We start from the raw sequence: 26829 nt of genomic DNA on the forward strand, positions 1-26829 counted from the left end.
TTTGGATACAGTACTCTTTACTTCATCTACACACTACCACCCAGTAAAGGATGTTGGTTCAAACAATAAGAGGCGGGTGCAAAGGACTGATTTCTGATTACTGTGTAGTCCAAAAAAAACGGATCAATATGTTCCCCCCACTTTCCCGGTCGCAGCGTCATCGGATTGTGGGGAATAGGATCCATTCCCACAAAGTCAACGGCTAATGACATTGCCGATGTTTGACGGGATTCGTGGGTAGCAGCTAGCCTTATAATCTCGTAAAAAAGGCAGCCTTTCAACAAATCAAGGTGCTGTAGTGTAGTGGTGATCACGTTTCGTTGTGGTAATTCCGCAATTCCGAATCGACCTGGGTTCGATTCCCAGCAGCGCCAATTGGCGTCTGATACTTGATTTGTATCTTCTTTTTTGCTTTTTTGGGATCTATATCTATTTGACCCTCTGTCTTCTACATCTACGTAGTATCTTTTTTTCATCGCATGGTTCCGCAGTAGCATGTAGTTGATGGTGATTTTACTAAGCTTAGGATGGCCCCCACAATGGTGAAAATGAGAGTGTTCAACTTCAAAAGAAGGCTTTATCAGTCCATTTTGTTGGATTGTACATCTCTTCCGCAGGATATATATATCTTTCTTGTATAACCATACCCCCTTCAACAGACAACATGTACATCGCCACCAGAACATATATGAGCATAGCTATAAACTATGATTATCTGATGAACCCGGAGCTGATATGTGCATTAGCTGACTATTTTTTTTCGACGCATGCATGCGTCAAATACAACAATCTAGTTTTCTCCAAAAAAATACCTCGACGAGTTCAGATATATCAAGAGCACCATCCCAATGGTCAGCAATGCAAAGGACCTACAAACAGCAGCGATCAAAGCATAGCTCCTTCAATTGAAACGCTATCACAGAGCTCAGACGAATATCTTCGCCGATTAACTCCGGAACATAGGTCCGCTCCACGACAATTCCTTTACCAGCTTGCCAGGGGGTCGAAGGATGAGAAGAACTAACAAGCCTTGTAGACAAGATTAGCAGAGCGAAGCCAAACCTTCTTCTACATGTTCAGATTGCTTGCGTTGGATTGCCGACTGATAACCAACGCAATCTTGCCGCTAACATGGCTCTTATCAACCCGATCGATGGCATGATTTGAGGTAATCAGAGCACCTGGGCATTGCAGAAGTTCTCTGCAATCGACAGTTGCGATGTATATATAGCGAGCACGCCCTTGTTGATCTCGGTATTGAGATCCTCGTGTAGATTTTGGGCTGGAACGCTGGAGGCGAGGAGGCGGGGAGGCGAGCGGGGGGCATTGTCTTTGTTTCTTTCTTTCTTTTTTTTTTTTTTTTTTTTTTTTTTTTTTTTTTTTTTTTTTTTTTTTTTTTTTTTTTTTTTTTTTTTTCTGCAGGCAGGCATTGAGAAAGAGAATGTTCGTATAATGCTCAAAGAGAATCTTTTTCTTCTTCTGGTCTCGTTGATAATGGGCTGATTATCACCGAACCTGTTGACAGTTAGGTGGGGTTATGTATAGTTGGGGCTACGGGAGCCAGATCTGGCACCCCGCTCCTCGTATTCTAGAACATAAGCATCCTAAATTTTAAGAGCGGTAGAATTTCAGTGACTGAATAAAGACGTGGAAGGGATGTATAGCTCGTGCAAAACCTGCCAGAGCTCTGATATATTATATAGTAAATGCTGTGTTGTCCAAAGAATCATGTCAATCTGTTCATATATGCACCATGCCCAACAAGAAGAGATGAACTAAACTACTGGGATATCCGCTAAAACGCTCAAAGCAGTACAAACCATGCACACATTAGATAACACCCTTATAAACCCCCACAACCATGCTACATGACATGAATTTCCCACAAAAATGCAAGGACAAAACAGTAAGAAAGGGGGAGAAGAAACTAAGCTTTCACCAGTTTCCGGTCTCGGTCTCGTTCTTGCTCGCGTTCACGCTCAGTCATCGGTTGCCCACCCTCTTTTGCGGCGGCTGCAGCTCGCGCATGGTGGTCAACCGTGTCGAGGATTGCCTGCATCAGCCGTTGATTGGCATCTGGGTCATCATCCTCTGCGGCTGGGTTGGTGTTGCGGTTGATACCGATATGCCTGTCATGACTTAAGGAGCCCCCCCGGATCTCACTCATCGCCCGGCGGGGCGACGGCTCCTTTCCGAGTGGAGTACCGTGTATGGGACCCGCTGTTGGAGCGGACTCCCTGCGCACGTTGTACTCAATCTCTCGATGACGATCAATTTCGGGTACCACTACAGCTGAAGGGGGTGTGGGCGCGGAAGAGATAGATGGCGCCATCGGTGCCGGTGCTGTGGTCGTCGGCAAGGACTCTTTCGGGGTCGAACTCTCTGGTCGCTCCCGTGACATTGGATCGGGGCGTGGCTCACGATGCTCACGTGTCTCCTGTAGCTCCTCCGCTTTCACGTCCTTCCAAGAACATTTGGCATGCTTCTTCGTGCAACCCATGCATGCTGTGAGGTTCTTCAAGCAATCCATGTGGAGGCGACGACACCGATCACATGGGGGCAGTATGCGTTCGCCGCGTTGCAGCTCCTCCATGCGGGCAACCATCTCCATTTTGAACGGACCGCCGTCGTCCTTCTCATGGTGGTGGGACTTGGGCGGAGGGAGCAGCGATGACGGAGTGTTGGGGATTGCGACGGTAGTTGGGGCAGGGGTGTACATATTGTACTCTGTCGCATCTGATGCTCGCGGTCGCGGCCGGGATGACTGGCGGTTTTGGGATCCGGTCCCTTCTTCATAGCTGCGAGATTGTCGGTCTTGGGTAGTGAAGAACTTCTTCATCAGCTCCGCGCGCGTTGTCGGAGATGCGCCTTTGATGGAGGTCCCGTTGATGATAGTGACATTATCCGTGTTGGAGTGCGAGAACATGAACTGTTGCGACAGCGCATTGTCTTCAGTTGTGGGTTCCCCACCGGGCCGGCCGGTGTTAACCGCAACAAAGCCGGCGGAGGGAGACTGGGTGTTTGAGTGACTGCTGCCGTTCAGCGGAAGCTGACTTCCATTGGCGTCGCGCCAAACGGGGCTGATAGAGCGATGCTGTTGCTGTTGTGGCTGCTGTTGTTGCGATTGTGATTGCGACTGCGAATGCAGGGATAGATCATTCTCTCGGCGGGTGACAATCGCTGTTCTTCGGTTTTTGAGACGATGGTTGAGTTGTCTCGCTCGCGCGGACACTAGAAGAGGCGAGCGGTTAGCGCCGGTAGCCATACAGATCGCTTTGCATGGAAACTCACCTTGGTCTGCGACCTGGATAATTTGTTGGAGGTTCTTCTCCAAAATCTCTAGCGCGCCCAACTCTTTCTCCTCATCCTCAATAATCGGCTGCGGGGGGATCATTTTCTGCGGCATTCCCGATGCGATCAGCACGAAGTCTTCTTCGCTGATCTCCACCCGACACTGCTTGGTATAGAATTGACAGACTCGCACACCATTGCGGGTCTTCTCCAGATTGAACTGCTCTGGCTTGTTCTTGGCGAACTCCACTACGTCTAGCCAGGTAATGTTGGGAGAGTCTTTGCCGTGCGATTTGAGTACGCGGGGAGGACCATCGAAAAGGCGCTCAAAGCGCTTAATCAAGATGGGCCCCAAAGGGCACGCGCCTAAATTCCCAGCGATACTCTCATGACGATGGAGGACACCGTCATATTCACCAATCAGGTGAATGATTGCGGGCATCGTATCATCGATGGAGACCAGAGGAAGATTATCCGGATACTGACGCGCCAGGTAGTTGATCTGCAGGTGGTTCGAATGTGTCTTCGGGACTTTGGAAGCGATGGGAGGGAAATCGCCGGACGGTGATCGAGGTCGCTTGCTGGACGGCTCTGCCGTCGCTGTTCTGGACTCCATGGCGTGCGGAAGAGAAAGTGAGCCGGCAAGGCGCACGAGTCACGCAGCAGATTGAATAAATACACCAAGAAAAGAAAAAGAAAAGAAAACAACTGCGGCAATGACTCGTGGAGGATGGCGTCAGAAGCGCAAAGGGAAAATTATTAAGCGATTCCAAGGCGATTGAGTAACGGGAACGTGGACGAAAGAAGTGCAGCCGATGGCGGAGGAACTCAGGCTCCAGCGTGCGGGTTGAGGTTCAGCCACTCGTGCCCGTTCAAGTTAGGTAATGACAAAGGAGGTACCCCAACGAATCTGGGGTTCAGGGAAAAAGTCGAAAAAATTACAGGAAGAGAACGTAAGAGAAAGCGAGCAATGAGCAGGCTATGATACGCGCACCGAGATGCGGAGGAGAGGAGAGGGAGGAAGAACAGAGAGGGAGAGAGAGAGAGAGAGAGAGATAATGTTGGGGAGGGAAAAGGGAGAGCGGACACTGAGGAGGAAGCTCACGGGGGGGTTATTTGGAGAGCCAAAAAAGAAAAAAAAAAAAAAAAAAAAAAAAAAAAAAAAAAAAAAAAAAAAAAAAAAAAAAAAAAAAAAAAAGGCGGACGGAACGGAATAGCCGTTGGGTAGGTTAAGTTTCTCCTGGAAAATATCGCGCTCGTTCAATCAATATTGGTTATCTTGAGGTGTGACTGGGGGTTGAAATGTCATTCAACCCAATCACTTCCGTTCCTGACTTGGAATGGAAGATAGTAGTCAGGACAACTCTCATCCAGTGAAAGCACCGGGGAAAGGACATCAGCGAAACAAAACACCCAATGACACTCCCAACGGCGGTGCGGTTGCTGACGGCGAGCGGAACGGACGCAAAAGCTCTCTTCCTTCAATCTTTTTCCTCCCCTCCCGTAAGGTTCGATGATGCCGAGTGGGACACGATGAATGGCTGGATTGCATGGACCCGAACCCACAGCCGGGGGATTGGGCGATCCTGAAAGTCTCATCTAACCCGATCCCTCTTAGTCGCGGTCCGTCAAGACTCCAGACAACGTAGAAGTCGCAGCTTAGCGCCTTAGGCAATCAAGCACGTAGCGGGCGGAGTCCCGCCGGTCTCTTCCGCCGTCGTCCATTCGGTGTGGCCCGGGAGCTCGGAACTGAATCGTCACCATCCATACCCGTGTTTTCCTTGGTACTCGATCCTACTGGCAGCCTAGGAGAGTATCTCGAGCCATTTTATTTCTTCTCTGACTGATGATAAGAGATCTCATTATTGAGAAGATTGCCTTTTTACTCCCGAGTACAATGTTATTCTGAGTATGATTATCATCATGATTATTATTATTAGCTTCGGATGGGAATTTTAACACTAGTGTCGAAAAGATATACCGCTATTTTCCCGAAGTTTTGATGGGGCTTATGTTATGATCCCTTCTGATTGCATCAATTCATATCAGATAGGAGGAAAGATACCAATCTAGGGACTGATTCTGAAACCCCTTGCATGGCCGGCCGATTGGTCGGACAATGACAACCTCAAATTCCAGGGTTTTCCGTGACGAGGTTTATTTAATATTGAAATTCTTCGAAATTAATAGACAGTACGGAGTAACAAAAACCTGTTTTGTCCCCATCTTTTCTTTGAGGTATAACTCCCGAGGCGCACCAACACCAAACGGAGGAAATTGGTACAAATGGAAAGGTCCCCTCCGAGACCAACTCAACTTGCCGCTCCGCCCGTAAGGGTGTTGCCTAAGCTCAACCTCCATTGGGTAAAGGCCGACTGGCTGTGGACTGGATTTCATACACGCTAGTACGAGATGGGAGTAAGGTATGGTCACCGTGGGCCGTGTGACGCGCAGCAATTGTGTGTGTTCTCAGAGTTTTTTCCTTCCCAGTGATGTTCAGAGGCCTGTTCCCGTGACTTCAAGGTTCCTTTCTCACGGTCACCTTACCTGCCGCTGACCTACTACTGCTGCTATTATTGTTGAACCACAGAGGCACAGCACATTTGTTCTCTTGCCGCTGACCTACTGAATCGGCCCCCTCCTCGAAAATCCCTCATACACCCCGTCCCCCTTCCACCCCATCCTTTCCTGCAATTTGACGGACCAACCAAGTTCAAAGTGGGATCCGGTCTCTCTCACCACGCACCCACTCCATTGCAATTCTAGACAATTCCCCTCATCGGTTCCCCTCTCTTTTGTCTTACTATCTCTTCCCCTCTCTATAATATAACCGAGGAAAATAAATCAACAAATAAAAACCCGAAAAATTAAAAAACAAAATCAAAAAACTTTGTCCCAGCCAAGCATGTCCGAACGAGGATCTTTCCGTGGAGGTCGTGGCCGCGGCGGAGGCCACGACAGGTCTGGCGGCCGTGGCGGCCATGCCAAAAGTGGCGGTGCCGGTGGCGGTGCGCAACAGCAAGAGAAGCCCAAAAAGGAAAACATCCTCGACCTCAGCAAGTATATGGACAAGGAGGTTCGGGTGAAGTTCAATGGTGGCAGAGAGGGTAGGTCCACTCCTGTCATATCGGCTTTCTATTTTATTGTATTTTTTATTTTTACTTTTTACTTTCTTGGATCCACTAACCAGTGCATAGTCGTCGGCACCCTGAAGGGATTTGATCAACTGATGAACCTGGTTCTTGACGATGTCAAGGAATCTATGCGCGGTAGGTGACTCTGGTGTCTGTCTATTGTCTCTACTTAACTCTAATGGTCTGTGAATAGATGACGAGGGCAACGAGAACACTCGTTCTCTTGGTTTGATTGTTGCTCGTGGTACAATCATTGTGCTCATCTCACCTGCCGATGGCAGCGAAGAGATTGCCAACCCCTTCGTCCAGGCGGAGGAGTAAATGAAATCTCATACGACGGATAACAGTGGCCACTCCTGGCTCCTGGTCTTACACCTTTGGTCTTTGCGGATTTCAGGAAGAGTCCCCCTGCTCTCATGCGATACCAATCACAGCAATTGCGGAATGTATTCTATTGATCTTTGCACGCTTGGACTGGTGTCGCCCTACTTCTTTACCCATACCCTCTATCTATCAAACTTGCTAGCTCCCCACCTGGCAAGTCTTAGTCTGTCTCCACAAAGGCCGAGTATGATCTCCGCCTTTGGCATATTGTTAATATGAAGCGTCTGAAAGCGAATGGTCGGAAGCAGTTAAACGCAAAAATAAAAAATAATGAATCACGAGTCATGAAGTCCATGGCATTATTTACCCGCGTAGCTTTGTTCTACGAAGAGTGATCACTAAGATATGTTCCTCATGGCGTGACCGTGCTAAGCCTGTGACATCATTTATATGACAGTAAGCTAGTGTCATGGAACTCCAGAGCTAAATCACATTTCCGGCCACAAATACGATTACGAATGCTCTAGACCGTCACAGATTGGACAGCCTAAGGTGGGCATGTTCAAGGATCCTGATCAATCGGCTTTGTTGGAAAGTCTAACGCTGGTGCTTATTATATTTTGAAGGCTGCCTATATGCTAACATAAATAGAGCCTAATCCCGTTGATCAGCTACGACCTAATCTCCTTATCATTTTCATCTCGGCACCCTAAGTGATACTATACTAAATCACCATGAGGGTCCATCTCTGGCCGGTGGCAGTAACAGCCACCCTCTCCTCGGCCTTATTCATTCCCACCCCCCAACAAGCCCTAAGTGACCTCGACCTCAACAGCATAGAAACAAACGATAAGGCCGCCCTCGACGATTACCTCCTCCAACTCTCAGTATTGGACGCCGCATCCGAAATCCAAAACACTGACCTAGACAACACCCTCACATCCCTCTTCGACACAGAAGACTACGACTACGACTACGACTACTTCGATGAGGACGACTATGGCAACTCAGAATACCTCCCCGAGGACATCACCCAACTGCCCCCCTTCTCCCAACTATACCCACACCACCCGCCCGCCGACAAGACTATCTACGAGCTCATCACCGAAAGCAAATATACCACCATCCTGGCGAAGCTCGTCAAAGAAGACGAGGAACTAGTCCAGCTCCTCAACTCGACAGAAACAAACCACACGTTCTTCGCGCCCACAGACGACGCATTCAAGAAGATCCCGCACCACGATGACCACAAACCACCCAAGGAGCTCATTCGCGCCGTCATCAAGTACCACCTCGTCCCGGGACTCTGGAACGCGCGCACCGTCTTCCACAGCCACACCCTACCGACTGAATTGGAAGCTCCAGCACTTGGCGAGAAGCTCCCACAGAGACTGTCCGTCCGAGCAGGCTGGAGAGGTCTAACGCTGAACTTCTACAGTCGGGTCGTAGCCCCCGATATCGTAAGTCCATTCGCCCGCCCAATCTCCCCTCAACGAAAATCAACCCCAGCCGCCAAGAAAAATAAAAGAAAGAAACTAACAATCCCAGCCCGGCACCAACGGCCTCATCCACGGAATATCAAGCCTCCTCATCCCACCCCCAACCACCAAAACCCTCCTCGACCTGGTTCCCACAAAATTCAGCACCTTCGATCTCGCCCTCCTCAAAACCAACCTCACCGTCCCCGAAAACAAAGACCAAGATGGCAACAAGAAAGGCCACACGATCTTCGCCCCCTCAAACGCAGCTTTCGGCAAACTGGGTCTCAAGATCAACGCCTTCTTATTCTCGCCCTACGGCCAGAAATACCTCCTCGCGCTACTCAAGTACCATATTGTTCCGGACCGGACGCTGTACTCGGATGTCATTTACACGGAGAAGGGGGAGATCCGGCCGTTTGGAGTCCAGGGGTTCACGCATTTGGATCTGCCGACGTTGTTGGGGGAGAGGAGGTTGAGGGTTGATGTGGCGCGGTTTGGACCGTATGCTTCGTTGAAGGTTAATGGGTTTCAGCGGGTGGCGGTTGCGGATGTGTTGGGGCGGGATGGGAATGTACATATTGTGGATGAGGTGTTGGTTCCGCCGAGGAAGGTGGCGGCGGAGTGGGATGAGTGGAACGAGGAGTTGACGGTGGAGGATCTGAAGGAGCGGCTTGCGGGGTGGGTGGACGATGATCATGATGGGTACAATGAGGGCGTGGAATTGTGGGCTCATGCGTTTGACTTGTAGTTGGGAGTCGTTTGCTGGGTTCGAGTCTCGTTTAGACTGAACTACTTTTAGGATGTCAAAAGTTGGCTCTACGAGATAAAGACCTACATGCTAGGTCTACCGAGTCAATTCCAGTAATGTGATATGTCTGTAATCAATTGCATCTGTATCTTGGTTCGTATATCAATGGCATCATATTTTCAAAGCAAGCAAACATCAGTTGCCAGGTTGCAATAAAATCAACACGGAGATTTGTATGATTCCAGCTTTCCGCACAGATAAAGCATTGGTAAGTCGGCCGTGAGACTCAGTCTTCTGAGAGCAGGTTTCTAAAAATGTATCCTCCAAAATAAGAACCATGTGCAAAGACATCGCCAGATCATTTCATACGAGATATCTCCTTAACCTAGTTCCGTCCGCATATATAAGTAGTCTCCCCTGCGTGGGAAAAAATCCATCATGGAATTGGCCCTCGGTAGGGCTGTTTAATGAAGCCTTCTGGTTGGCTTCAGGAGCGCCTGAAATGACGACTCCAATGCTTTCTTGATGTCTTTGTAGCTAACGACAAAGCAACTTTGTTCATCGCGACTCACCAAGGTGATTTTCTCATCGGTGCCCGCATCCAACTTATTCAGACAGGAAAGCACATGACCAAGGTCCACGACCGGGTCACCCTGAGCATCAACTTGATGGAAAACGTAGTCGCGGAACATCTTGAGGAAGTATCGCTCCCCGTTCTCTGACCACTGCCGGTCGTGCTCATACTCCGGCCGCTCGTTGACGAAGTTCAACTTGGTCACCAGACGGACCAAACGGCCATTCTCAAGTTCCCGGCTCAAGTCCGACGTCAGTTCATCATCCATATGAAGCGCTGAGTCGAATGTTGACATTAATTGTGAAGAAATGCCAGTTATGAAGATGTCAATATTTCGGTCTTGATCCTTTTGCAGTCCATTTAGCAACCAGAACACCGAATTTTTGAGTTGTGGACTGTAAGCACGGGTGAAATGCTCCATAGCTTTGGTGGGGTTATGCATGACACTGGGCGTATTGGCGCCCAAAGTCATAATGAGTTGCCCGAAATTAACCAGGTCCTGGCGTTGGAGGTCTGCCATTGACCGCTGGGTATCATACTGGACCACATCCATGATAGCACAGGCGTTCAGGCGAATGCGGTTCTTGCCGGTGACGAGAACTTTACTGGGATCAAGAATCCTTGCGGCAAGCCCGTTGCTGTGGATGGCCTTGAGGCCGTTTGCGATCTGGGTCATATACCCCCACAGGACCTGCTCCGGAATGTGCGTATTATGCCGACCTTGAAACCTATTCCCAGCACCCAAGTGTTGTTCGGCAAGTGTTTTGGAGAGAGGGTGGTAGTCAGTGACAAAGATCAGCGAGCTGTCTTGGAAGCTCCTGCTGGTAAACGCATCGTGGACCGTTACTACGCTTCCATTACATACTCGTTTCCACGCCTGAACCGATCGGATCGCTTTCTCATTTGTCAAGCGAAAACCTTGGGGGCGAGTCAGCTGGAAACTTTTTATAACAACAATAGAAGAGGAGTTCACCTTCTAGTCTTCGAAGAGCATAGAAATTACCATCTTTGCCGGACTGCGCTTTGTATACCCAACTGGGGAAGCCAAAAATGGTTGCGTTCTTCTGATGATTTAAGTCCAATGGGACAAGGGAATGGAAGTAATCGACTTGAGCGGGTAGTTGGGTGTCTGGCTTCTAGTCAGTTCCGTTGGATATGGTTCATGAATAGAATCAACATACTTGGCAAGGTTTGTAGTGTAGCTGCGGCTTTCTTCTGCAGTTCCTCCCGGAAGTCATTGGGAAGGAAAAGATCATGAACATTCCGTTGGTAACCCAGCGTGTTTTGGCTATGAGGGCCAATAGGAGCGTACAAATGGTACTGGACCTGCAACAAGGATGATAATGTAAGACAAGCCCGCAGTTTCAAGTGGCTAGAGACCTACTGGTTGCTGGAAGCCAGACTGTCCGGCGAAAAATGCGCCGCCCAGCGCAGCAGCAGCCGCCGCAGTATCATGTGCAAAAGGGTTTGCCTGGACTGGTCCGACCGCACTCGCAGCGGAAAGGGGGTTCGAAGCTGTCACAAAAGGGTCAAATGGGCTCGTCGAAGGAACACCACCGTTACTATTTCCTTGGAGAGAGGCCTGGGAACGTGCGTTAGTCGGGGTATAAGGAGAAGGACCCGTAGAGGGTGTCGATTCTGGTGGAAATTGACAAATGGGAGAGGTATAGATGGTCGCAGGCATGTAGCCGCAGTCCATCCAAACACCCCGCATTTTTGATAGCAATAGAGTTGCCTAATCTAACAAATGCACGATGCCAACTACCGATAGTTTCGGTAACTTTGTCGACAGGAATTCTTAAATAGGCAGAGTGGCAGGGTGTGGGGTTAACAAAAGCAAAAGAGTGAATTGCATGGACAAGGGAATTTATTTTATTTTCGGTTTTTTGTTTGCAATTTCACTGGGAAGGTGCAGCCTTACCATGTGGGTAGTATCGAAGCCCTGAGGCACGAATTCCTGCACTTCAGCCACAGACCAGTCCGGCGTCATTGTTTCAGCACGGCCCGACGGGGTGCTGGTATTGGATCCTGCTTTGAGTCAGTGGGCAATGGTGCACCAATAAAGTGAAGGTTCATCATGACATACGTGAAGTTATATTCCTTGGTTGAAACGGAGCTGCATTGGCAGCTTTGGGGGATATTGTTGCGGCTTTCTTCGCTGTAACTGCAGTTGTAGTTGGCGAAGAGCCGTTGGAGGATAGTAGGGAGGGAGTAAAGCTCGGGGAGTCGACGTTCAACCGTCTTCTACTGTTGTTGTTACTGGTACAATCCACGTAAGTCATTGTCACTACAGGTCGAAGCTGAACTTTTCATGCAGAGAAGTTCAGTTCGCTGCCCGGGTATGCCAACCTGTCGGATTGATATGTTGTATTCACTTTATGCGGGTCATGATTGAAGGCGCATCCTTTCGGGAATAAATGCCAAGGTCAGATGAAGTTCGTAATGATGATACATGCGGTAGTGGGCTAAGGGACTATCGCGGCACCTTTATCTTCATATCGACAACGACCGTATATGGTCACATTTCGACATAGGGTATCTTTCGCATTCTCTACCAAGCCAACAACACATCGTGTCAGGTCAACTAAAATTCCCCACATTGTGAATCCAAATGTATGTCGGACTAACCTCGTGCCTTCATTTTAGGTGATCCCGTCGCCCGGCGGGAGTCATCCAGGGCAGGCTTCCCTGCGGAAGCCATTGTATCTCAATCCACGATTCGGTGGGGGATTAACGTAAAACGATATCCATTGACTCAGAACAAAGAAAAACCGGACGACCGAGTATATCTAGAGGAAACCACATTCCTCTACTGAATGAATCTGCAGCCTAATCCAACCAGTGGGTGACACTTGCGTCACGCCCGTGAACAAAGGGTTTTGCTAGGGCAATTCGCAAGTAGCCAAAGACGGATACGTATGTATTTCCAAATTGCGCCGCCCTCAACGCGAGGGAATATACAATCTAACAAAAAGAGCCGATGGATCACCACCCGAAGACTAGGAACATAACGCCGTCTTCATGCCACGGATGGGTTGAAGAGGGTTTCGCGAGGCGACATGGGGATAAAAGGGCCTGCGGGGAGAGGGGAGGGAATGGAATGGGATGGTCTGTGAGTGTCCAACTCCGGAATGGCCTGTGCACGGACCATGTACTGTCACCAAGCGCGCGTCTACCGCTAAACTCGAGGCGGCGATGACGGAGCTCTAGTAAGAGGACAGCTAAGTCATCGACGTTGACCAGTAGTCACTACCCTGGTGTATTTTGCGTCTTTGGACTTCCTGGCACCTTTTCCTTTGAAAAGTCTTTCATTCAGCCATTTTGTATTCAAACATTTTCAAGCTCATTCCCTGAGTCACTGCTACAGTCAACGCCATTAGCTACGAGGACCTCTCCGTTGATCCCGACGAGCCTCTTGCGACAGCGATTCCTTTAATTGTATGGATCGAGCCATTGGTTGACAATGACCTCTTCGGGGCTTGATATCTCCCAGCTCTCCGACAGCGAAAGGTCTGCTCTAGACACCTATATAGCTGTAACGGGTCAGGAGCCGTCGGAAGCTATTCCCTTGTTGCGCCGCTCACAATGGAATGTACAGGTATGGCCGACCTTATCTGGAACAAGTTGGCTGAGTGATAGCTGTGGCTAACACATCAAATCGAAGATCGCCATCTCGAAGTTTTTCGATGGGGAAGGTCCAGATCCAGTCGAAGAAGCCCGTGCAGCTCTCAATACCCCTCCTCGACCTAATCGTCAAACACAAAATCTCATGACAGATGACCTCACCGCAAACTTCACCTCGGCTGTGCGTGCCGCCGATCCTGCTCCCCGAGTCGAGACTCAACCAGAAGGACAACCGGTTTATCGTCCGCCTTTCCTACTAGCTCTTCTGTTCACCCCGATCAATCTTCTATACCGATTACTTTACAGTTCCTTCCGCCTTTTTGGAACTCTGTTCCCTTTCCTTCCCCGTTTCTTCAATACAACGGCCAGCTCAGCTCTTCACGGTACACAACGGAACACCAATGGACGCCGGCCGCTGGGGCCTAAAGACACGGCCGCCAGGTTCATTCGAGAGTTCGAGGAGGAATACGGGGCCAACACGCTGCCTTTCTTGGAGAATGGATACAATATGGCTCTAGAAAAAGCCCACCGTGATCTCAAATTTCTTCTCGTAGTTCTCCTGGCCCCTGAGCATGATGACACGAACGGTTGGGTCCGAGACACCCTCTTGTCCCGGGAGGTTATCGATTTTGTCAATGACCCGCAAAACGACGTCATTGTATGGGGAGGTAATGTACAGGATTCGGAGGCATACCAGGTCGCAAACTCTCTCCGGTGTACCAAGTTCCCCTTCGCAGCTGCCGTTGTTCACACTCCCAATGTATCCTCGACGGCAATGTCCGTCGTCTCTAGAATATCTGGAACTACGTCGCCGTCAGAGCTTACTGAGAAACTACGAACCGCCATTTCACAGCACAAGGAGCCTCTAGAGAGGATCGGGGCCACTCGGGCCGAGCAACAGGCTTCCCGCAGTCTACGGGAGCAACAAGACTCCGCCTACGAGCGTTCATTGGCCATTGACCGGGAGCGAGCGAGACAAAGACGGGAAGCTGAGGCAGCTAGACAACGGGAGGAACAAGAGGCTGCAGAGCGCCAAGCCGCGGAGGAGAAGCGGCTCCACGATTTTCAGCAGTGGAAGCGTTGGCGGGCACAGGCTATCCCGGACGAACCGAGCGCGGATGTCAAAGATGCCGTTCGTGTTAGCATTCGACTGCCCTCAGGCGAACGTGTTATTCGGAAGTTCGCGCCAGAAGCTGACCTTGAAGAGCTATATGCATATGTCGAGTGCTACGATATCCTGCAAGAGTCCCACGAGAAACCCACGGATGTTGAGAAGCCAGATGGGTTTGAGCATCAGTACGGGTTTCGACTCGTTTCCCCTATGCCCCGGGTTATATATGAAGTCGGGGCCGGAGGGACCATCCGAGACAAGGTCGGTCGAGGAGGCAATCTCCTTGTCGAACCGATCGACGACGAAAGTGACGAGGAAGAAGAAGAGTCGTAGATCTCACTATGGGGCTGTACTAGTACTGTATGCATACTAGCCGAGGGCAATTCATGGAGTCAAACTAGACCTGTCTAACTAGTCTCTTTCAAATTTGACACGATAATGATCACGAACAATATCGAGTATGTTGGGTCGACGATGTCCCCTACATCTGTAAATCATAACATCTTCCAAAAGGATGCCTCGCCTTGGTACCGAACCGGCAACCGGTTTGAAGCTTGTTGTTGAAAGCTAGGCCCACTTGACTCTCTCAGAGAGGGAAAGGAAGATCTAGATACATACCAAGCATAAATATTCTTATGGATAAGAGCCCGGGGAGCATGCGTACCACATTGCGCTAAAGTGGTCATTTGAGGATCTGGTCGTGCTTCGTACTTGCATGTAACAGTGTTCCTGGAGTGGCACGGCGATTATCTAGCATATAGCCCTAGGCGGCGGCTCCCAGTCCAGTACCACCAAAATTCACAACAATTGGTCCTTCATCCCCTTACACCTTCCAAGGACAGAGCTTCCTTGCCTCGTATTTGGTCTCCGTAAACAGAGGCAACGAGAAGGATTCCCACCAAGTTGCAAGATTAGCGTGTTGGTGTCTTTGATACAGACGTAGGTCCGGGAGCTGTTCAAGCTCCCTAAGTCGGTAAAAAAAATACCTGATTGCGGCTTCCACCTGTAATACAGAAGGAAACAAGGTCGATATGCCCGTGGAAGATCAAATAGAAGTTGCTGCAGGACCTTGACCTATAGTTCTGGAAGACTACATACATGTACACTTTTGCAGAAGTGGAAGGCTGTTGGTGGCCTTGTGGTCTTCATATCGCTATTGCAGGATATTTTCTATAGATTCAACAACTTCACGGTATCTAGTATATAGAAACCACATACTTTAGATATAATATTAACAGCCCGAGGACTTTACGGGCCGACCACCAAAATTGCTAATACCTACTAGATACGCCATCATCTCCACTGCACCATTTGCATTTAATGAGGACAAAGTTTTTGCCCGCAGAGAGGTCATCATACGCAGCAGCCTTCTTAGATGAACGACTCCGGGGACGACATTGTGTAGAACGGTGATCTTAGGGCTCATTTAACATCCTCTCTTATACTTTAGCAAGGAAACTAGACATCTAATGAATGTGCATATAGAATAGATCAAGATCTACCAAAAACCCGAGATGGACAAACATATGTATTTTCGTGTTATATGAACAAGTTAATCTAGAATTGCATAAGCGGCAAGGCATCGGCACTGAAATATCTGTCTTGCGGTACGCAGTAAGTTGAGCCACTGTGCCTACAATACAGTTGATAAGATGGCGTGCTTAGCCTGGGTACGGGACGAGCCTTAGTTCAACTGGAGAATACTCCTCAACACTGCCACAGTCGCCGTCAGTCGGTCACAAGGGCCAAGCCCTTCTGAAAGTTGAATCCTCGGCGTAATCACTTGTAATATAGCACATCCAATAGTCTTGTTCCCACTGTGTCCGAGAGAGCCCGAGGCCTCCACTTGGATATCCTTGCATATGTCCTGTATCTTTAGGCTTAACCTGGGCCACTATTGTCGTTGTATGTTATGCTATTGTGATATATACCAGTTGGCGGTGTACCAAACAAGGCCCGAATGTGACAGATCCCGAGATACAAAGCTTCTCGACTTTGATGCAACCGAGGTCTAGTTAGTTAACTAAAGCATGATCCCAATTAGGCAACATCGATTAGGCACAAGTTGATACGTATGTAGAATGTGTTATACATATGATGCCTTAACTCCGCTCTATCTCCAGATTCACGGTAGCATAAATAAAGCTGGGATTGAGGGTATGTACAATTTATCCGGTAATGTGGACCCCCGACGGAGACGTGATCATTATCCAGATCTAGGTAGGCGCGTCATGACCATGTTCTTCTCCAACTCTAAAGAAGGTTCGGAATTCAGATAGATCTGTGGAGGAATGTGTCTGAATGTTATCCACTCAACCGCGGTCATGAGGGCCCGAGGCATACATATGTGGGGAGGATATCCTTCGTTGACAGGAAAACCTGGGGGTCGGTGTGGAAAGTGCATCCAATAGACAATCCATACATCAAAGAAAGCATCATCTTTAGGTTATCAGAGCTTACATCAGCTGCCCGAAAAGGGCAATCGCTGGAATGCAGCACAGAATGCAGCTAGAATAGGACCATAATAGATAAACCGAAGGATCTCGGATCTGGCGCACCCGATACTGTACCGTAAAGGAGGCGAAGAACCCGGACATCGGATTTTGAAGTTCCCGCCCCACCTTCCACCGAGACTAAACTCCTTGAAGTCAATGCACCAGGTTTCAGGCTCAGGAAAGTCTTCGTTGCCACGTTTTTCGAGTTTTTCGAGTACAACGGAGAATTTTTTTGGCCATCATTTGCCTTTCTTGGCGACAATGTATACGGGGGATACGAATCGTACGCGATGTTCCACATTCCATGTCTTGTCGAATTATGGGCATACCAAGCTCATTGCGCAACCCGACTATGTAACACAATTGTTTTCTTTTTGTATTTCTTTCACAGCACAATTCAATTGTGATCAACGTCGGTGTAACCGATGCATCTTGATATTGAGCCTCACCCGATGTGTTGTCCTCCATACGCGAAACCGCCAATAACCTGCGCAGTATGGGTTTTAACCTTTTAAGGTGCTTGCGAGAGTCAGGATAACTATCGATGAGTAGACATGAGTCATTATGCAATCTGTTCTCAGACACATGGATCAAGTCAGCCTTAAGCGGAAATGCTCGTAGCTTTTTCATGGACATGCCCCATAAATGGCAAATAGAGCTGACCAGTGGTGACCCAATGAATCCATGATATCTGCTTTAATTACCAGAATAAGAACGGGATTCGCTTATCCTGTGACCCGGGTGTATTGTACGCACCGGAGTGAAATACTCGGCTCTGCCGTATTGATGATGGGTCCGGACGCCTAAATTTCCAGGACCCGATTCGCCTGCTCGTTGAATTCTTTATTCTCATTTGTTGGAGTTAAATTTGACGAGTGGCCCAGACTCTGATCCGCCTAGTCTTTTCATTAGACTCCCTTTCCTTCGTCTGGAATGGAAATCAGAAACAAATACGGAGTTGGCCGTAGCTAGTATAAAGGGACCTTTATTATTAGATGGCACCCTCCTCCTTCCCCCCCCTGATTATCTACGTTCTTTTCTTTTACAGATCTGAACACATGGACGAACTCTTATAATAATAATAATATATATATACTAATATATACCCCTTATACCCCGGCACGGTCGTTTACTTTCCCTTTTCAGTACCTTTTAATACTACCTCGAGACTGGACGTCTCTACCTTCTAACCACCATGTCTCTTCTGGGGACTATAAACCCTAATCTCGACCCCGCCCGAACAGTTGGTGCTCAAAGTGAAGCTCCTGTGACCGGAGGGGAGTCATTGGCGATCTTCGATGAAAACGACAGCGCAAGAACGTCCGATACCGCTTTGGACAAAGATGGATCCAAATACGATGAGGAGATCGCAGAAGCGGAGGTCACACGCCTGGCACAGCAACTGACGCGTCAATCGACGAGATACTCTGTCAGCCAGAATGTGGAGAATCCATTCCTGGAAACCAAGGAGGATTCCACTTTGAATCCTCTCGGCCCCAACTTCAAGGCAAAGAACTGGATGAAGAATCTGTTAGCCCTTACGTCTCGTGATCCGGAAAAACACCCCAGGCGTGAAGCTGGTATCTCGTTCCGCAATCTCAGCATTCACGGTTATGGAAGTCCGACGGATTACCAAAAGGATGTGTTCAACATGGTCCTTCAAGCTGGTGCCCTGTTCCGTGCGATCACTGGCACAGGTAAGCAGAAGATTCAGATTCTGCGTGACTTCGACGGCCTCGTGAAGAACGGCGAGATGTTGGTCGTGCTAGGACGACCTGGAAGTGGATGCTCGACTTTCTTGAAAACGCTCGCTGGTGAGATGAACGGTATCTATATGGACGATAAATCCGAATTGAACTACCAGGGTATTCCCGCCAAACAAATGCGGAGACAGTTCCGTGGTGAAGCTATCTATAACGCCGAAACCGATGTCCACTTTCCTCAGCTGTCTGTTGGTGATACCCTGAAGTTCGCTGCACTTACCCGTTGTCCACGGAATCGGTTCCCCGGCGTCTCAAGAGAGCAATACGCCGAGCATATGCGCGATGTTGTGATGGCCATGCTTGGTCTTACGCATACCATTAACACAAGAGTCGGTAATGACTTTGTCCGTGGTGTCAGTGGTGGTGAGAGAAAGCGTGTCAGTATTGCAGAGGCGACTCTCAGCGGCAGTCCTCTCCAGTGTTGGGATAACAGTACCCGTGGTCTGGATAGTGCAAACGCCTTGGAGTTCTGCAAGACCCTGAATCTGATGACGAAATATGCTGGTGCCACAGTTGCAGTGGCCATCTACCAGGCTTCTCAGAGCGCTTATGATGTCTTCGACAAAGTGACTGTTTTGTATGAAGGTAGACAGATCTACTTTGGTCGCACAGATGAAGCAAAGGAATTCTTCACCAACATGGGATTCGAATGTCCAGAGCGTCAAACGACTGCCGATTTCCTTACCTCCCTTACCAGTCCATCTGAACGTATTGTGAAGAAGGGCTACGAGGGCAAGGTTCCACGAACCCCAGATGAATTCGCTGCTGCCTGGAAGAACAGCGAGGCACATGCGAAATTGATAAGGGAAATCGAGGAATATAACCGGGAATTCCCACTGGGTGGTGAATCAGTTCAGAAATTCATTGAGTCCCGCAGAGCAATGCAGGCGAAGAACCAGTAAGTTCATTGGCAAGATGCAAGAAATCTCTCTGGGTGCTAATCGTATCTTCTTGCAGGCGCGTGGGGTCTCCGTATACAGTGTCCATCTATGAACAGGTCAGACTCTGCATGATCCGCGGGTTTCAACGTCTTAAGGGTGATTCCAGTTTGACCATGAGTCAATTGATTGGAAATTTCATTATGGCCTTGATTATTGGAAGTGTTTTCTACAATTTGCAACATGATACGTCAAGCTTCTATTCGCGTGGCGCTTTACTTTTCTTTGCTGTGTTGCTTAACGCATTTTCCAGTGCGCTCGAGGTATGTGCAGTTATTTCTCCTCATTGGCTTTGAGACAACACTAATCAGTTCACCGCATAGATTTTAACTCTGTACGCACAACGTCCCATTGTCGAGAAACAGGCCCGTTACGCAATGTATCACCCGTTCGCCGAAGCTATCGCATCTATGCTTTGTGACATGCCCTACAAGATCGCAAACGCAATAATATTCAACATTACTCTCTATTTCATGACGAATCTTCGCCGCGAGCCGGGCCCATTCTTCGTGTTTCTTCTGTTTACTTTTGTGACTACGATGACCATGTCCATGCTTTTCCGTACGATAGCCGCCTCTTCCAGGACTCTCTCTCAAGCTTTGGTGCCTGCCGCCATCCTTATTCTGGGTTTGGTTATCTATACCGGTTTCACCATCCCTACTCGGAATATGCTTGGTTGGTCGCGATGGATGAACTACCTTGATCCCATTGCCTATGGCTTTGAAAGCTTGATGGTCAATGAATTTCACAACACCAAATGGAAATGCTCTGCCGCAGAGCTTATCCCAACCTACAAGGATGTCCCTCTGGAGTATAAGATTTGCTCTACAGTCGGTGCTATTGCTGGTTCTGAATATGTTTACGGCGACGACTACCTCCGGGAGAGTTTCCAATACTACCAGAGCCACAAGTGGAGAAACCTGGGTATCATGTTCGCCTTCATGGTGTTTTTCATGATCACCCATTTGGCTGCTACTGAGTTCATTTCAGAGGCTAAGTCCAAGGGTGAAGTTCTGCTCTTCCGCCGTGGTCATTATTCTCGTGGTGCGGCTGATGTTGAGACCCACAACGAAGTATCTGCCACCGAGAAGACGGACGAATCCAGTGCCGGCGCAGGTGCTGCGATTCAGAGGCAGGAGGCCATTTTCCACTGGCAGGATGTGTGTTACGACATCAAGATCAAGAATGAACCTCGGCGCATTCTCGATCATGTCGATGGCTGGGTCAAGCCCGGTACTTGCACCGCTCTCATGGTAAGCTTACTGTCGTGACCTCGTTATATTTTTCTTCTGTTTCTGACATTGTTATATAGGGTGTGTCTGGTGCTGGTAAAACAACGCTCCTGGATGTACTTGCTACTCGTGTGACAATGGGTGTGGTAAGTGGTGAGATGCTGGTCGATGGCCGTATACGTGATCAATCTTTCCAGCGAAAGACGGGTTATGTTCAGCAACAAGATCTTCACCTTCATACCACCACTGTGCGTGAGGCCCTGAGATTCAGTGCTATCCTTCGCCAGCCTGCACATGTTAGCCGTCAGGAAAAGCTCGATTATGTCGAAGAGGTTATCAAACTGCTTGGAATGGAAGCGTACGCAGATGCGGTCGTCGGTGTTCCTGGTGAAGGTAAATTCCCGTCACTCTGCCTATATTCTCTTTCCGTGCATTCATATATTTCGTTCATGTCTAATATGGTACAGGTCTGAATGTTGAACAACGGAAGCGTCTGACTATCGGTGTTGAATTGGCTGCCAAGCCCCAGCTGCTTCTGTTCCTCGACGAGCCCACGTCCGGTCTGGACAGTCAAACTTCGTGGTCTATTCTTGATCTTATTGATACCTTGACTAAGCATGGTCAAGCCATTCTTTGCACCATTCATCAGCCTTCCGCTATGCTCTTCCAGCGCTTTGACCGTCTACTCTTCCTGGCTAAAGGTGGTAAGACGGTGTATTTCGGTGAAATTGGAGAAAAATCATCTACTCTCGCGAGCTATTTCGAACGAAATGGTGCCCCGAAACTTCCTCTTGAGGCAAACCCAGCTGAATGGATGCTTGAAGTTATTGGTGCCGCTCCCGGGTCACACAGTGATGTTGACTGGCCTGCCGTGTGGCGTGAGAGCCCTGAGCGCGAAGCTGTCCGCAACCACCTTGCAGAGCTGAAATCTACGCTTTCACAGAAGTCAGTTGATCCTTCTCACACCGATGGAACTAGCTTCAACGAATTCGCCGCACCCTTCAGTGTCCAGCTGTACGAGTGTCTCGTCCGCGTGTTCTCTCAGTACTGGCGGACACCAGTCTACATCTACTCCAAGGCAACTCTCTGCATTCTCACATCTCTCTACATCGGTTTCTCTTTCTTCCACGCAGAAAACAGCAGACAGGGTCTCCAAAACCAGATGTTCAGTATCTTTATGTTGATGACTATCTTCGGTAACCTTGTTCAACAAATTATGCCCAACTTTGTCACCCAACGTGCCCTCTATGAGGCTCGTGAAAGACCATCCAAGGCATACTCCTGGAAAGCATTCATGACAGCCAACATCGTGGTCGAACTCCCCTGGAATGCTCTCATGAGTGTCATTATCTTTGTTTGCTGGTACTATCCAATCGGCCTCTATCGCAATGCTGAAGCCACCGACAGTGTCCACGAGCGTGGAGCCCTTATGTGGTTGCTTATTCTCTCCTTCCTCCTGTTTACCTCTACCTTCGCGCACATGATGATCGCTGGTATCGAGCTCGCTGAGACAGGTGGTAACCTTGCAAACTTGCTCTTCTCCCTGTGTTTGATCTTCTGTGGTGTCCTCGCTACCCCCGAAACCCTCCCCGGCTTTTGGATCTTTATGTACCGTGTTTCCCCATTCACATACCTAGTGTCAGGAATGCTCTCAACAGGTGTCGGTCGTACCACCGCCGTCTGCGAAAAGGTCGAATTCCTGCACCTCACCCCACCACCCAACACCACCTGTTACGACTACATGAGCGATTACATCGGAACCGTCGGCGGCTACTTGGAAAACAACAATGCCACCGATTCCTGCTCCTACTGCCAGATCTCGAGTACAGACACCTTCTTGTCTGCAGTTAGCAGTTACTACGATGACCGGTGGCGCAACTTCGGTATCATGTGGGCCTTCATTGTCTTCAACATCGCCGCCGCGGTGTTCATTTACTGGCTTGCCCGTGTGCCTAAGGGCTCGCGGTCTAAGAACTAAAACTGGATCTTGAATCTGGTTCCTTCTTAGAGTTTCTTGTTTAATATCTCTTTTATTCTGTTTATATCATTCTGGTATATATTAATTGTTGGATACCTGATACCTCGATGTATAGAGTCGAGGTTTCGTTCTGTTCCTCTGGTTATGAACCATGAGTTCTGATTTAACGTATATACCACATACCATATCACGTTTTGATGTTCTCTATATTTCTGTTTCTTTTTTGGTTCTTTGTACATGCTTTTGTACGATATATCCAATTTCCTTGCCTTGAGCTTGGATTGTTTCTTGTGTTTTTGTTTTAAAATTTTGGATATTTGGTGGTTTACTCCCCTCTTTGTTAGACTTGCATATACATGTCTAGAAGGCAACTATAGCCATAGTGAATATTACATCTCAAATCTAATGCATTATCGCAATGAATCTATAATCCTTTTCGTTGTTTTTAAGTGTTTATGCGTAGATTTTGTAGACACCTCGTCTTTCCGAGTTGAATTGATCTTTGATTTCTTCAAGCTGGTGAGAGTCAACTCTCGACTTTCTATATAGGGGGTTCTTCCGATAAATGTTCAAAGAATCCATTGTATATTCAGAGGTACGGACCACGACCGAGACGCCTAGGTTGTCTGGTACAAGGCAGACAGACAGGAGGGTAGATATTACGAGGATAAAAAATATTCTACAGACAAAATTTTAAACAAGAAGACAAAATGTTGATATGGAGCATTTGTAAGGTAGACGAGACAGTGTTACCATGTAAACGCCTCCTCAACAAAATCCACGACTGCACCCTTGCCGATGTTATCTCGGGCAGCAGCACGAACCTCGTCTGCGAATGCACCTGGCCCACAAACGGAAACGATGGTGGCACCGACGCGGTTGGGGATGACCTCATCCAGGACGACATGGGGACGACACCGACCTGGGAACATTTGGACGGTGGCGCTGGGTGAAACGATCTCCCGGCTGCTCTTTGGTTTCGAGACGAAGAGCTTGATTGTCAGTATTTCACGGCGACCGGGGAGGCGGAGGATCTCATCCATCCACTCTTGCACCCAGGCGAGATGCTCTGTGCTACGGACGGACCAGATGAGGTAGACTTTTTGCGTGGCTACACGGCCTTCGGATGCGCGGATGATCAGGTCGCGGACGTACAGCATATGGTGGGTGATACCTGCACCGGCAGAGAAGAGTACGGCAGTTCCATAGCTGCCCATGTTAGAGACGTGTGACCTGTACGGTCCTTCGATGTATCCTGAAAGGTGCAGTGTTTGATTGGGCGCAATGAGGGCTTTGTTGTATAGCTTTCTCGTCATACCCTGACGAGCACTCACGATAAGAGAGACGGATGTTGGCTCTTGACTTTCTCTCATGTAGTCGTCTAGATCAACCACGGGTTGTTTCTCAAGGAGCGATGGGCTCATGCTTCCAGTAGAAGTTGGGCTTTTGGCGAACTTTTCCGGTTCTGCTGCATTCGTTACAGAACTGCAGGGGTCAACCCAAGCAACTGAGAACGGATGGGACATCCACAAGGAGACGCTTGGGATGTAAGTATACACGTGGCTCCCGGGGTTGATATGAACGTGCTTGGGCAAGTGAAACGTCACCTTGCAGGCCTCACCTGGGAGAGCCCGGACAACCAGTTTGGTGGCTCCTTTCCTGGGCGAGATGTTAAGATACAACAGCCTGAAAAATCTAGCTGCCCGATCGAAGATCCAGATGGCGGCCATCGTTATGGCCCAGGGTTTCTGAGGTAGGCCATCGAGATCCAGGTGAAGCCACACACCAACAAAAGCCAACAAGGCAGCAAGCTGGTGGAGATGGAGGAAGGTTTCATAAAAAGCATGCCGGACGGGTGAAGGTGAGTGAAGCGAGAGGAAGACCAACGCAACAGTTCCAACCAAGCCCCAAGTGAAGAAAGGCTCATCACACAAGCGCTTTAGCATGTCTGAGACGCTTACTTCTTCGGCTGCATTGACTGCCCAAGCGAATGTGTGCACAACACTCTCAATCACAACAATGCGGCCTAACCATCGGTGAAGACAATTGTATGTGTCAAAACTTATGTGCAAGATTGAGATCAGCGGGTTGTTACGTCCTGCAAGGAGGAAAAGCGGGACCATATTCAACACAGCCAACGTTCCCGACCGTCCACGAAGCTCAGCAATAAGGGCCTTTTTCTCATTCACGCGATAGTCGAGTATAGTGCAATAAGCGACTTGACTTGCAACATACAGTAGGATCAGAATCGTTTGGAATCTAGAGGGCAAGGTACCCACATTTATGGCGGAAGAAAGCTGTATTTCTCGATTGTGCCTTTTTCTGCCGAGAGGCGAATATAACAGATGTTTCTTGATGTTTGTCCATGTGTCGGACTCTTCGACACTCCAGTATGTCTGTTGTCTTTTGCTCGAGTTCAACGAGGTGATATGGCGGAGGTAAGCATGACTTATTTGGGCAAACCGACCGCAGAAGACAACAAATGCCAGGGCGAGAACTGAGACGTAGATAATTCGCGTGATAATGACATCTCGGGGAACGTTGACACCACCTAGTCCTCGTGAAAACTCGTAGACGTACGTGGCATTGGTCCCAAAGCCTCGTGGGGTGATGTGCCGACGAAGATCATCCATCGAAAGTTGGGGCTCCCTATGGCCCAGAGTAAAGTCTGGTCGTTGAAGTTGGGATACTATAATGAGTTCAGAATAAACGAGCGTGAATCAAGGGGGTGATAAAGGATTGCCGATGTGAAAGGCCGAAGCTAATCTCGTATGGAATATGACGTGATAAAGAATGCTGGATGGCGGGGGAACGAGTGGAATGGAGTGGTCCTTCACTGAGGATGAAAGCAACGGAGGATCGCCAAACTGCCGTAATAAGAGACAATGCCACTCGAATGAATGCAACAATGTCCTTATATCGATGATAAGTCGCGGGTGTTACCAGGCTATCGCTTCCAACAATTAAATTGTCCGCAATTGAAAGAAACGTTTCTTTCAAGGGTGATTGTATCTCAGTGGGACAAAAGATATTTTGGAATCTCCAGTGAATTCAAATCTAAGGCATGGTCAGTCAACACCAGCAGCTATCCAGCCTTCGAGATTTACTTACTCGCATCCTCCTACATGCATAGTCTAAACCAAGGAATCCAGCAAGGGGGGCTAATAGACGCTCAACGTCAAGCGACAAATAAAGAGAGGATGTTATAAGTAAAAATCTCAAAAGAGCGAGAGAAACGAATGAGTGTCTATTGACTAAGACAAAGCTCTTCAGCTACGATACGAACGGACCAAACGTCGGCAGTGAACAGTTGGTGGAGACGATAAAGGGGGAAAAGCCCCTGACCAACTTGCCAGCAATTCTAATACGTAGAAGAGCGTTAATGCCCGCAGACAACAAGAGAATGTGTTGAAATGTTATCAGAGCCAGCTGAATTCGTCAAAAAATCGAGCGATAGGGAAGAGAATGACGAAAAAGAAGAAATGTAGAGTTTAGAAGCCGATAACGAAAGTTGCCTGACATCAGGATCCGCGCTGCAATTTAGGAATATCTTCACCTTAAAAGGCAACCATGGAGACCACTGCGGATCTGAGCTTGCAGGGTGCTGGTTGGTAAACAAGGACCAATAACTAGCCCACTGAATTTTTTTAGCAATCGAAAGTGGCGTGGTCTTAGGAAGGGTTCTTTTCCCAGCGCTAAGGAAGGCGTCAAGGACGGTCTTATTTCGGCAGGGAGTCCATAAGGAGATCGGTGTTTCGACTTGGCGAACTTGATCCATTCACCGTCGAGGAATGGGGTCCTCTATGTGGCCCACGGACCCTTGCTGATAGGATCCGACCGATAGCATCGCCTGTGGATTATAGCCGCCGAGTAGGTAAAAGGCATCCAGCCACTACTTCCATGGCTTGCAGCTTTTATGATCCAAGAGTCTCGCCACTTCCCGTGAGGTGTTCGAACCTAGTTGATCACGAAGGCGCATTGCGTGCGTTTCAGCTTCGCGAAGTTAATGGGAACCCGCGCCTTGTATTGGTCAAAACTTGCTCGGTAGGTAGTATCGATGACCCACCGGCAAAGTTAGGTAGAAAATAGCGAAGGTGGACAGTGTACACATCGTGAAAAAGCAGTTCGCTCTTGTA

The 26829-nt window shown here is 48.7% G+C and overlaps 9 protein-coding genes and 1 non-coding gene across 10 annotated transcripts; 6 read left to right on the plus strand and 4 right to left on the minus strand.

Annotated features, from left to right (window-relative positions):
* Positions 1-289: 289 nt before the first annotated feature.
* On the plus strand, positions 290-374 carry BDV37DRAFT_t151. Its single transcript has one exon. It is a non-coding gene; the product is annotated as a tRNA-His (tRNA).
* Positions 375-510: 136 nt separating this feature from the next.
* On the plus strand, positions 511-1318 carry BDV37DRAFT_252945 (uncharacterized protein). The gene has a single exon (XM_032082503.1). The coding sequence runs from the start codon at positions 665-667 to the stop codon at positions 1022-1024; it is 360 nt and encodes a 119-aa protein (XP_031939468.1). The 5' UTR covers positions 511-664; the 3' UTR covers positions 1025-1318.
* Positions 1319-1410: 92 nt separating this feature from the next.
* On the minus strand, positions 1411-4445 carry BDV37DRAFT_252947 (uncharacterized protein). Its single transcript, XM_032082504.1, has 2 exons — positions 3292-4445; positions 1411-3231 (listed from the first exon to the last, which is right to left on the minus strand). Exons 1-2 carry the CDS (start codon positions 3905-3907, stop codon positions 1928-1930), a joined length of 1920 nt encoding a protein of 639 aa, XP_031939469.1. The 5' UTR covers positions 3908-4445; the 3' UTR covers positions 1411-1927.
* Positions 4446-6196: 1751 nt separating this feature from the next.
* On the plus strand, positions 6197-6746 carry BDV37DRAFT_284964 (putative small nuclear ribonucleoprotein (LSM7); the record flags this gene model as incomplete). Its single annotated transcript, XM_032087618.1, has 3 exons — positions 6197-6398; positions 6489-6560; positions 6619-6746. 3 exons carry the CDS (start codon positions 6197-6199, stop codon positions 6744-6746), a joined length of 402 nt encoding a protein of 133 aa, XP_031939470.1.
* Positions 6747-7254: 508 nt separating this feature from the next.
* BDV37DRAFT_163342 (fasciclin domain-containing protein) lies at positions 7255-9210 on the plus strand. Its single transcript, XM_032079203.1, has 2 exons — positions 7255-8209; positions 8298-9210. The coding sequence occupies exons 1-2, from the start codon at positions 7484-7486 to the stop codon at positions 8976-8978; spliced, it is 1407 nt and encodes a 468-aa protein (XP_031939471.1). The 5' UTR covers positions 7255-7483; the 3' UTR covers positions 8979-9210.
* Positions 9078-12392, minus strand: BDV37DRAFT_163362 (PAN-complex poly(A)-binding subunit PAN3). Its single transcript, XM_032079204.1, has 9 exons — positions 12181-12392; positions 12038-12103; positions 11902-11956; positions 11639-11799; positions 11474-11580; positions 10937-11134; positions 10734-10878; positions 10526-10681; positions 9078-10470 (listed from the first exon to the last, which is right to left on the minus strand). Exons 1-9 carry the CDS (start codon positions 12251-12253, stop codon positions 9443-9445), a joined length of 1989 nt encoding a protein of 662 aa, XP_031939472.1. The 5' UTR covers positions 12254-12392; the 3' UTR covers positions 9078-9442.
* A 491-nt stretch (positions 12393-12883) lies between these two features.
* Positions 12884-15069, plus strand: BDV37DRAFT_163329 (clathrin-mediated endocytosis regulator UBX3). Its single transcript, XM_032079202.1, has 2 exons — positions 12884-13150; positions 13217-15069. The coding sequence occupies exons 1-2, from the start codon at positions 13016-13018 to the stop codon at positions 14618-14620; spliced, it is 1539 nt and encodes a 512-aa protein (XP_031939473.1). The 5' UTR covers positions 12884-13015; the 3' UTR covers positions 14621-15069.
* A 1754-nt stretch (positions 15070-16823) lies between these two features.
* On the minus strand, positions 16824-17471 carry BDV37DRAFT_163518 (uncharacterized protein). The gene has a single exon (XM_032079205.1). It carries the CDS (start codon positions 17416-17418, stop codon positions 16957-16959), a length of 462 nt encoding a protein of 153 aa, XP_031939474.1. The 5' UTR covers positions 17419-17471; the 3' UTR covers positions 16824-16956.
* A 158-nt stretch (positions 17472-17629) lies between these two features.
* On the plus strand, positions 17630-23157 carry BDV37DRAFT_252967 (pleiotropic drug resistance family ABC transporter). Its single transcript, XM_032082505.1, has 5 exons — positions 17630-19443; positions 19503-19746; positions 19807-20736; positions 20796-21108; positions 21183-23157. The coding sequence occupies exons 1-5, from the start codon at positions 17978-17980 to the stop codon at positions 22691-22693; spliced, it is 4464 nt and encodes a 1487-aa protein (XP_031939475.1). The 5' UTR covers positions 17630-17977; the 3' UTR covers positions 22694-23157.
* Positions 23158-23342: 185 nt separating this feature from the next.
* On the minus strand, positions 23343-25699 carry BDV37DRAFT_163524 (ferric reductase family protein). Its single transcript, XM_032079206.1, has one exon. The coding sequence runs from the start codon at positions 25324-25326 to the stop codon at positions 23443-23445; it is 1884 nt and encodes a 627-aa protein (XP_031939476.1). The 5' UTR covers positions 25327-25699; the 3' UTR covers positions 23343-23442.
* Positions 25700-26829: the final 1130 nt, after the last annotated feature.

This window comes from Aspergillus pseudonomiae (genome assembly GCF_009193645.1).
Source record: "Aspergillus pseudonomiae strain CBS 119388 unplaced genomic scaffold BDV37scaffold_54, whole genome shotgun sequence".
NCBI lineage: Eukaryota > Fungi > Ascomycota > Eurotiomycetes > Eurotiales > Aspergillaceae > Aspergillus > Aspergillus pseudonomiae.

What these genes read in the sequence shown, in the direction of transcription:
- BDV37DRAFT_163362 (XM_032079204.1), bottom strand. Translation starts at nt 12,253, where the DNA reads ATGGCTTCCGCAGGGAAGCCTGCCCTGGATGACTCCCGCCGGGCGACG. An exon ending in ACCTAAAATGAAGGCACGAG is followed by an intron (nt 12,104 to 12,180) that starts GTTAGTCCGACA and finishes TTGGCTTGGTAG; the next exon opens with AGAATGCGAAAGATACCCTA. An exon ending in TTGTCGATATGAAGATAAAG is followed by an intron (nt 11,957 to 12,037) that starts GTGCCGCGATAG and finishes TATTCCCGAAAG; the next exon opens with GATGCGCCTTCAATCATGAC.
- BDV37DRAFT_163342 (XM_032079203.1), top strand. Translation starts at nt 7,484, where the DNA reads ATGAGGGTCCATCTCTGGCCGGTGGCAGTAACAGCCACCCTCTCCTCG. An exon ending in GGGTCGTAGCCCCCGATATC is followed by an intron (nt 8,210 to 8,297) that starts GTAAGTCCATTC and finishes TAACAATCCCAG; the next exon opens with CCCGGCACCAACGGCCTCAT.
- BDV37DRAFT_252947 (XM_032082504.1), bottom strand. Translation starts at nt 3,907, where the DNA reads ATGGAGTCCAGAACAGCGACGGCAGAGCCGTCCAGCAAGCGACCTCGA. An exon ending in TATCCAGGTCGCAGACCAAG is followed by an intron (nt 3,232 to 3,291) that starts GTGAGTTTCCAT and finishes CGCCTCTTCTAG; the next exon opens with TGTCCGCGCGAGCGAGACAA.
- BDV37DRAFT_163518 (XM_032079205.1), bottom strand. Translation starts at nt 17,418, where the DNA reads ATGTCCATGAAAAAGCTACGAGCATTTCCGCTTAAGGCTGACTTGATC.
- BDV37DRAFT_252967 (XM_032082505.1), top strand. Translation starts at nt 17,978, where the DNA reads ATGTCTCTTCTGGGGACTATAAACCCTAATCTCGACCCCGCCCGAACA. An exon ending in GCAATGCAGGCGAAGAACCA is followed by an intron (nt 19,444 to 19,502) that starts GTAAGTTCATTG and finishes ATCTTCTTGCAG; the next exon opens with GCGCGTGGGGTCTCCGTATA. An exon ending in CGTCGGTGTTCCTGGTGAAG is followed by an intron (nt 21,109 to 21,182) that starts GTAAATTCCCGT and finishes AATATGGTACAG; the next exon opens with GTCTGAATGTTGAACAACGG.
- BDV37DRAFT_163524 (XM_032079206.1), bottom strand. Translation starts at nt 25,326, where the DNA reads ATGGATGATCTTCGTCGGCACATCACCCCACGAGGCTTTGGGACCAAT.
- BDV37DRAFT_252945 (XM_032082503.1), top strand. Translation starts at nt 665, where the DNA reads ATGTACATCGCCACCAGAACATATATGAGCATAGCTATAAACTATGAT.
- BDV37DRAFT_163329 (XM_032079202.1), top strand. Translation starts at nt 13,016, where the DNA reads ATGACCTCTTCGGGGCTTGATATCTCCCAGCTCTCCGACAGCGAAAGG. An exon ending in GCTCACAATGGAATGTACAG is followed by an intron (nt 13,151 to 13,216) that starts GTATGGCCGACC and finishes ATCAAATCGAAG; the next exon opens with ATCGCCATCTCGAAGTTTTT.